The following is a 9,225-nucleotide window of genomic DNA, read 5'->3' as shown; positions in this document are numbered from 1 at the left end:
TGGAAATCATAGGTTTCGACATGATAAGTCATCATTTGATGGTAATGAGGAGTGGAAATTAGCACCTATAAGATTAACAGGGAAGCAAGTGATAAATGATGTGCAAGGATTAGAATACACACTTGGGAAGGGAAATAAATCCAATGGTGGAAGAAAGAGAAAATGCAGGGACAACTCTAATAATGATAATCATAATGGTGATAAGCACAATTGGAAGAAGATAAGCATATTTTTTAATTTGCCTTATTAGGAAAATCTCCTGTTGCGGCACAAGTTGGACGTGATGCACATAGAGAAGAAAATATGTGATAGTTTATTGGGGACACTATTAAACATTGAAGGGAAGACAAAAGACTACTTAAAAACTTGTCAGGACTTACAACATATGGGCATAAGAAAAGAACTTCACCCTAAGCCTAGTTCTTGGCCTGATAGAACCTATCTACCTGCAGCATTCTACACAATGAATAAGAAAGAGAAGACTATTTTTTGTTAAGTGCTTGGTAATGTGAAGGTTCCAGATGGGTATGCATCCAACATTTTGGGCTTAGTTCAAGTGAATAATAATTACAAGCTTAAGGGGCTAAAGAGTCATGATTATCATATATTGATGCAACAATTGCTTTCCATGGTCATACAGAGGGTGTTACCGAAGAATGTGAGTTCTATTTTGGTTGAACTATACAAGTTCTTTAGGAACTTATGTTCAACGGTTGCAAAGGGTTATGACTTTGCTAGTCTAGAATCCAATATTGCAATAGTAATTTGTCAATTAAAGATGATTTTCCCACATTCATTTTTTGACATTATGATACATTTGCTCATCCACTTAGCAGAAAAGGCTAGGCTAGCTGGACCAGTTCGATATCGTTAGATGTACCCAATAGAGGTATGCCAATTATGTTCAATTTTGAACATTTTCTATTTTATTGATTTATTGATTAAACTATTTTTATTCATTCTTTTTTCATGGATAGGTATCTTTTTACACTTAAAGTCATATGTACGAAATAAAAATAGGCCAAAATGATGTATAGCCAAGGCCAGAGGGGTACATAGTGCATGAGTGCATGACCTTCTGTTCTAAATACCTCCAAGGTGTTGAAACTAGGCTAAATAGGCCAATAAGAAATAAAGAGGAGGGGTTTCGTGAACTTGACGAAGGATTTGAAATCTTCTCGGGCATATGCCATGGCATTGAAAGTGCCTCTCATGTTCAACTGGACAAGGAAACACTAACGAAAGCACACCTGTATGTGTCATGCAATTGCGATGTTGTTGGCCCATATATTAAGTTGACTAGGTTATATGTTTGAGATTTCTAATGAATAATGCTCCCTTATAACAACATCTCATGTTTTCAATTCTATGCAATTGTAGGGAACACTTTGAAAAGATTTGTGGAGAGAACCCTAGAACACGGCCACATATTGTGTAGAGAATCCATAATAAGAAATTTCCTAATTGGTTTATGAACCATGTTAGTAATGCATACTTTAAGTTTCCTTATTGAAAATATTTGATGTTAATCAAGTATCATGTTTCTCATAAGATATCCTTTAAATCTTATACAGATAATGAAATTGCGTATTGAAGGAAAGGAGAAAATTTTGAATAGTTTGAAATGGTTGGCCAGTGGCATATGCATAGCTGCAAAGAGATATAAAGGAGTTAGCATAAATGGGTTCAGGATTCATACAAAGGAACATGAAGCAAACAGAAAACCCAAAATAGTGGCATTATTGTGATTGCAAAAACAAATAGTTTTTCCAGTACGCAAGATATAAACCCAGTTATAGGTGACATTGCATATTATGGTGTATTCACCGATATCATAGAATTGAATTATTATGAGCATTTAAATGTAATGCTATTCAAGTGTGACTGGATTGATGTTGCTCAAGGTAAAGGGATGAAGGTTAACAAATTTGGATTTACTCTTGTTAACTTCAATCATCTGTTGCGTGCAGATGAACCATTTGTTTTAGCCTTTCAGTTAGAACAAGTATTCTATGTCCAAGATCCCATTAACTGAAATTGGCATGTTGTTGTCAAGACAAAGCCTAGAAACTTATATGATACGCGTGGGGATGTTAATGTGAATGAAGATGATGGTGATATACGAGATGAGCCTCATAGTGTGCAAAAATTAGCAGACAATGTCTCATTAAGTGGTGATGATGTTAGTTGGGATAGAACAGATGCACCTGGCATAGAAATTGAGCAAGCATATGATTCCATACAATCAATTGGAGTGGGTGAAGAAGATGAAGATTATATTGAGTCCGATGATGCTAACAATAATGATGGGGACATTGACATTGACAGTGATGTCATTAATTTTGAAGATAATGGTGAAGACGATTTTGACTAAAGTTAGAGTCAATGAATTTTATTGTATCACTGGAAAATAATTAAATAATATTTTTGGTTGTATAATGCCTTACGAATTCCAAGTATGTCGTTTTTTGATCTTTGTGCATGGTTGATCAATGGTTGTTTTGATATTTAGTTGTTAGAGTTATCTTTTTGGAGGTGTAGTTCTATTTCTTTTTCTCTTGAGTGACTGGTGGTCAACTTCCTTTGAATTAAAAAATCCCTACTTGAATGATGATGGCCACTTCTCCTAGTTGATTGTTCTTATTTTTATTTTTTTATATGCTACAGGTATTATACAAGCATAAAATTGTTATTTTTGGGAGCTTCTATGACATGCTTACCACTCTTAGGTTCTTCCTCATGGTTTTCTATATTTGATGGTAGTGCAGTAAAACAAAACAATTGGAAGTGCTATTGGAGGGAACTGGATACATAGATCACTTTACATAGCTACAATGTAAAGTGGAAGATGAGGTAGAGTTCCTTTGTGCTTTTTAAAATGTGTTTTCCCACTCTTGCATTATTCTGAAGTTCCTCCCCTGTCTTCTTATGATTTGCAGCTCTACCTCTATGGTGAAACAGTATCCATACCATTCATTATTAAAACTTGGACTCTAAATAGTTTCAGTAAGGCATATATCTATGTCTTTTCATAATATTTGTAAATACTTGTATGTACACCATACTTCTGAAACTTGGACTCCAAATAGTTTCAGTAAGGCAGATATCCATACAAGTACATACAAGAATTTACAAGTATTCCAAATAAACTTGGACTCCCTTAGGATTTAGGAAGGCAGATATCTCTGTCTTTTCATGTGCAAGTATTTACATGATGTATATACAAGTATTTTGATGCTGCTTATGGTTGTCTATGTGTCTGTGATTGGTACTGAATTTCAATCCTCTGTCTGATTATTGTTAATCAAGAGGGATTCCGGGTGCCTTGTATGCATTTCATAATCATGGCATTCCACGAGGACTTCTTGCAACAACTTTCCTCTTAGTTGTGTTCAATTGCCTGAGTAGCTTCCAGATATACTCCATGCCTGTTTGAAAGTTTTGAAGCAGGGTACACAGGCCGTACCAATTAACCACCCTTTCTCAATTTGGGTGCGATCAGGTTTCCAAGTTTTCTATGGATTAATTCATCTCTTTTTTCATTGGAGTGGCACTCCCTTTCCTTTCCAGCCTTGCTGGTCTGTTGGGAGGACTTACTCTTCCTGTCACCTTTGCTTACCCTTGCTTCATGTGGGTTCTCATAAAGAAACCCCAAAAGTTCAACTTTAATTGGTACTTCAATTGGACACTTGGGTGGCTAGGAATTGCTTTCTGCTTAGCTTTCAGTATTGGGGGTGTTTGGAGTATCGTGAACAATGGGCTTAAGTTCAAGTTCTTTAAATCGAATTGAGGCATTGTAAACTTGTGATAGTGGTACCTAAGGAGTGGGCCTCAGTGTATGTAATTACAATCTTTTGTTTTTTCTATTACTGGTTTGATGAATGTGATATTCAAATGAATCCAGTTCAGGGCTCATTAAATGCTTTTGTAATGTACTCTGCTAATGGTCTTTCTGGTATGGATATCTGCCTTCCTAAATCCTAAGGGAGTCCAAGTTTCAGTAAGGCAAATATCATGTAAATACTTGTATGTACATCATACTTCTGAAGTTCCTCCCCCTGAGCTTGGTTTGCATACTCTCTGCTTGTTAGGTCAGTTTATTATGACACTATAAGTCTACTGGTTGCCCTATGGCTTTTGGGATGTTCTTTGAGGCATGAAAAACTACTGGCTGTTTTGTTTCTTAAAACAATTACTCTTTTAAAAAAAAGGTTCAGCTTATTTCTTATTTGAGCCAGTTGGTTCTAATTACTCTTTGAGCCAGTTGTTTCAGTAAGGTGTTTGCTTCTAGATTCTAACAATATTTTTCTTAGTTGAACCAGTTATTTAATTTAAATAACAGTTGGTTCTGCAATGATCATTTTCCTTTTCTTCACATGAAATTATTTGAATTATTTGCAATGTTAGGTTTCTTTCCTTTGGTGATTCTGTGCCATACAAACCAGTAGAGGACCTTGCATTTGCTGTTGCATGATTTTCCAACGAGGTGGAACATTTCATAATTACTATATGGTACACTTTGAAAATTTATACCTTCACAAAAATTTCCTTGAGAACTACTTGACTTATTATGAACTTAGAATTTTGAACTGAGAAGAATTTATGGACTGATACTTTTTGTACCAATATTTGTTTCTTTTTCTTGCATAGTACCATGGTGGGACCAATTTTGGTCAAACTACTGGTGGACCCTTCATTGCAACTAGTTATGATTATGACTCTCTAATTGATGAATATGGTAAGCTTGCTATATGTTCATAAATTGGACTCTGAGATGGTACACTTTAGGTTGTTCTCTGTGAAAACAGTGATATAACAATATGTAAGTGTCTGTTGATATAATATCTATAAGATGACATATTTTCTAAAAGACTTTCTCTCTCTTTTTTCTTGTCTTTACTGCAGGATTGGTTAGACAGCCAAAATGGGGCCACCTAAAAGACTTGCACAAGGCCATTAAACTTTGTGAAGAAGTGCTAATAGCCACTAATCCAACATTCACTTCTCTTGGTCCAAATTTGGAGGTATAGCCCTTGTTAACTTTTAATTATTACTAAAAAGTATAGCTATCTTAAGTAATTTCAATGTATAGATAGCCAAACTGCTTATGCATAGATTTCTATTATTTGGTTGGCAAGTAAAATTAATCTCGAGTCCTCTTAGAAGATGTCTCTTTTTTCTTGTATGTAAGAAATTAGAAACAAAAAATAAATAAGATAGCCTCTGGATGAGATGTTTTGTGTTTTAAATACTTGGCATACAAGCATGCAGTTTTCTCCATAATTCCATCAATAGGCCATCCAGTCGATCCAGGTAGAATTTCTCTTTATCTATATTTTGAGTAAGACAATAACAGGTAAACATTAATCACAAGATCTATTATTCTGCTCACCTAAATTGATTAGATTTAAGTTGCATTTCTGTATAATTTTCACCTGGAAAATACAACTAGGTTTATTAAGGTCAAACCTTGAATATTTGGTGCCTAGGGGCCATTGCTTGGTGTAATGGTAAAATATTGGGATGGAAAATGGCAAGCATAAGAAAGCAGGTTTGGCTATGATAGCAGCCACTTTATGCAAAAAAGTGCCAGAGGGTAGGTTCATACCAGCCTACCCCTCCCAAGACCCTAGATAGTCATCACTAACATTGGGTAATGACCCTTTATAAACCTTGAATACTTGGTGCCTGGTGAATTTTCTGTCTTTTTTTTCAGTTTATTGGATTACTTTGTTGGTATTCTGAGGTATGAATCATATGGTGGATAGTTTTTTATGTTCTATCTCTCTCCTTATATATTGTCATGGGAGCTATTACATTGACTAGGATATACATCTTGCATAGCCATCAAATCAAGTCAAGATAACTAGTACACTGAAACATTAAATGAGCCTTGGGTCCGGTGCTCCTCCAAACAAAGTCAACTTTCCCTAATTCTTTTCCCCTTAAGCTCAAAGATGTCATTATTACTATTGATTACATCTGTGACAGATTATAATGTGATATTCTGGCCTGGATCTGCTTTAAGCCTGATTATCTCCCCCACCCTCCACCCCTTCCCAGCACACACAAGAAAAGGAATCTTTTTTTTGTGGGAATTTAGGTCCAAAGACATCTGGACCTTAGGAATGTATTAAAGAGCTAATTATGAAAAGGAAAGACTTTCGTTTTATGATCATTGTAGTTCATGACATTTCTGCACAGCATATGTTATCCAATGTTTGCACCATATATCTAGCAGAGGATGCAGAGTCATTACAAATCTACTTATGTCCCTCAATTCTCACATGCTGGTGTTGATAAAGTACTAGAATTTTAAGCATAAGATAAGATACCAATACCGACAAAGAATAATTTAAAATATGAAAGTTAAACCACATGCTCTTACTTATTTTCATCATAGAGGAGTATCTTCTAATTCTCCTTTTATTTGATTGCTTGAAATGGATTTATTCTCATTTCAGGCTCATGTTTATAAAACATCAGGGGTATGTGCTGCTTTTCTTGCCAACGTGGGTACCCAATCTGCTGTAACTGTGAATTTCAATGGCAATTCATATACTTTACCTGCATGATCTGTGAGCATCCTTCCAGACTGCAAGAATGTGGTGTTCAATACTGCAAAGGTTTGTTAATATGTGCACACACTCACACTTCACTGCCATATCTGGTATTTCATTTCTATGCTTCTCTCCTTCATATCAACACATGGGAAGGGCACCAAATGGTATTTTGCCCTTCCTCACCAAATGACATCGATGGCATTCTCATGCATTAAGAAGTGTGTGGTTGGAAAAGCATTATCATGTAGAATAAATTGGAAATATGTGATAGTAAATATCTTTTTTATCATTTTAAACATGATAGTGAAATATCCCTTGATAGTAAATATCTTTGGTCTGCCCCTAGCCTTTCTAATCCCTTAACTTGTAACTAATCTCTTTCACTTATTGGTGCTGTAGGTGGTCTCATGGGGAGTTGATCATGAAAATGCAGAATTTAGAAGCAGACATTTAGAACCTGTCCTATTAGCATTCGTGGAGGAGAGAAGACTGGTGTAGTTGGCCGAACTGGGAGTGGAAAATCAACTCTGGTCCAAGCACAATTCAGGCTGGTGGAGCCTTCTGGAAGGAAAATTATTATTGATATGATCGACATTTGCAAGCTAGGTCTTCATCATCTCAGGTCGCACTATTGAATTATTCCTCAAGAACCTGTCCTTTTCGAAGGGACTGTCCGGAGCAATATTGACCCTATTGGGCCAAGTATGGGAGCTATCAAAACTGATACCTGGATACTTATTTGAATAGATGTTTCTTTTTTCCTGGATGCTTATTTGAATAAATGTTTCTTTTTTCCTTTTTATTTTTTACTGCAATGATACTTGTAAAACTTTAGGTTTCAGTAGGTGTCAACTGAAATTCTTATTTAAAAAAAAAATTAAAAACCTAAGCCGACGGTCAAACAAACCGCCACCTTTGGCAAAGCATTACACTTAGACAGGCGGTTTATATAACGTCGACGCCAGTGGTCCAAACTGCCACCTTCGACGAAATAAAACATTAATGGCGGTGGTTTAATTAGATAGTCTGAGCCAGCAGTTAAAACTGCCAGATTTGATTACAAAATTTATCTAAGGTGGCAGTTTATGGAAGTGACAAATTAATCTAAGCCGGCGGTCAAGGGCGTCGCTCAATAACTAAACTGGCGGTCAAGGCCACCTGTCCTAGCGGTTTGAGCTACCACCGTGCATTATATAAGCTGGTGGTTCTCTAAAAACCGCTAGCAAATGTATGGTTGGACCAGGTCCATAGGACGGAGGTTTTTGTATTCTAGACTCCATGACCTAGGGCGACGCAACTATAGAGGCGGCCACTGAACCGCCAGCCCATATCTATGTCGGCAGTTTAAAAGGCAAAGCCAGCGGTTCAGTGAGCGCCGGCTTAGCTGGTTTTTCTTGTAGTGCATGAATTATTTTTCTTGTTGTTGATTTCAAAAACAAATCAAAACCAACTTGTTTGAAAATAAATTGTTTCTCAAAATAATAACACAAAAAACATGTTCTCCTTATATATGTGTTTTTGTTTTCATGACAAGCTGAAAACATGTTATTGTTGAATTTCTGGTTTTAAAAACATGGTTATATATCATGTTCCATAAATCATATATTCCTTATATATACTAGAAAATTTGTTTTAATTTTAAAAACCATTATTTTGATGGTTCTAGAAACCCTTATTGTTTTTTTAACAAACCAACCTGTTTTTCTCTTTGAAAACAAAAATAGAGATCAAGAACTTTTTTTTTTTTTGGCTGATGTGGCGATTTCAAAAATAAATGAAAAAGGTCTAGATTGGGATTATTGATGGTAACAAAATCATAGACCCAGAGCTATCCCAATTAATAATTGGGATAATCGGGTCCAACCCAACAGACCCAATTATACTGATACATATTTTTATTTATATAAATGACAAAATTAAGACTTATTTTTCATAATATAACCTTAATAAAAATGACAATAAAATAGTAAATTATTTATATGTTAATAAGTAAAGTGTTTTTAACTAAATTATCTTATATATTATCTATTAAATTTGCCCTTTTGACATAAAATATGATAAAAATTATAGGAAAACTAAAAAACCTTTATATATTATTAACAAAATAATTGGTTTGGAATAAGCAATAACCAGTTAATTATTAATTGGGACAAAATCCTAGAATTAGAACTAGCATACTCAGATCAGTTGGTTTGATTCTATCGGGTTGACCTGACCCATTGATAGTCCTATTTGAAAGCTCCCTGTCTCGTACAACGGTACATGAACTAGCAATGTTTTAAAAACCAACCCAGAATCAGAATCGCTTTGGCCATTGATTTTCAGGTCAGCGGTCTGACCGTCCGATTCAAATGGGCGGCCCATTTCAATTTAAAAAAAAAATAATTAAAATAAAAATGGCCAAAAACCATTATCCAAGTCAAACAAGTCGACAGTTTAACCACCCGGGTCAAATGAATCACTGACGAAGTCAACAGTTTTTTGCCATGAAACAGATTAAGAGTGAAATGGACCAATTGCCTGAATGGTTCCTAAGCCAAATGGTCTGAACATCAAGTCAATGACAGTTCAAAAACACCGGGAATTAGTCATGTTCATCAAAATCATATGATGATGAGCTACCAAGAAGGCCCAAAACTCAAGCATATGCATTTATGTTTAT

At 35.3% G+C, this 9,225-nt stretch overlaps 1 protein-coding gene across 6 annotated transcripts; it reads left to right on the top strand.

Annotated features, from left to right (window-relative positions):
• Window positions 1–2,578: 2,578 nt before the first annotated feature.
• Window positions 2,579–7,365, top strand: LOC148804080 (beta-galactosidase 8-like). 6 transcript variants are annotated; one of them, XM_088895037.1, is made up of 6 exons: window positions 2,579–2,853; window positions 4,408–4,512; window positions 4,651–4,738; window positions 4,906–5,024; window positions 6,465–6,626; window positions 6,963–7,365. In XM_088895037.1, the coding sequence occupies exons 2-5, from the start codon at window positions 4,471–4,473 to the stop codon at window positions 6,573–6,575; spliced, it is 360 nt and encodes a 119-aa protein (XP_088751163.1). In that variant the 5' UTR covers window positions 2,579–2,853; window positions 4,408–4,470; the 3' UTR covers window positions 6,576–6,626; window positions 6,963–7,365. The 6 variants fall into 6 exon arrangements, 5 of the variants coding, with proteins under 5 accessions (XP_088751163.1, XP_088751165.1, XP_088751164.1 ...); XM_088895039.1 differs by lacking the exon at window positions 2,579–2,853 and adding an exon at window positions 3,310–3,492; XM_088895038.1 differs by lacking the exon at window positions 2,579–2,853 and adding an exon at window positions 3,310–3,502.
• The last annotated feature ends 1,860 nt before the right edge of the window (window positions 7,366–9,225 follow it).

The sequence above is a fragment of the Nelumbo nucifera genome, chromosome 1, assembly GCF_055504915.1.
Source record: "Nelumbo nucifera cultivar China Antique chromosome 1, China Antique-T2T, whole genome shotgun sequence".
Taxonomy (NCBI): domain Eukaryota; kingdom Viridiplantae; phylum Streptophyta; class Magnoliopsida; order Proteales; family Nelumbonaceae; genus Nelumbo; species Nelumbo nucifera.
The sequence above is the reverse complement of the archived record's forward strand: the minus strand, read 5'-3'. Positions and strand labels throughout refer to the sequence as shown.

Coding starts and splice junctions, on each gene's coding strand:
- LOC148804080 (XM_088895037.1), top strand. CDS start 4,471: ATGATTTTCCAACGAGGTGGAACATTTCATAATTACTATATG. Junction 4,513..4,650: donor CATTTCATAATTACTATATG/GTACACTTTGAA, acceptor TTTCTTGCATAG/TACCATGGTGGGACCAATTT. Junction 5,025..6,464: donor CTCTTGGTCCAAATTTGGAG/GTATAGCCCTTG, acceptor TTCTCATTTCAG/GCTCATGTTTATAAAACATC.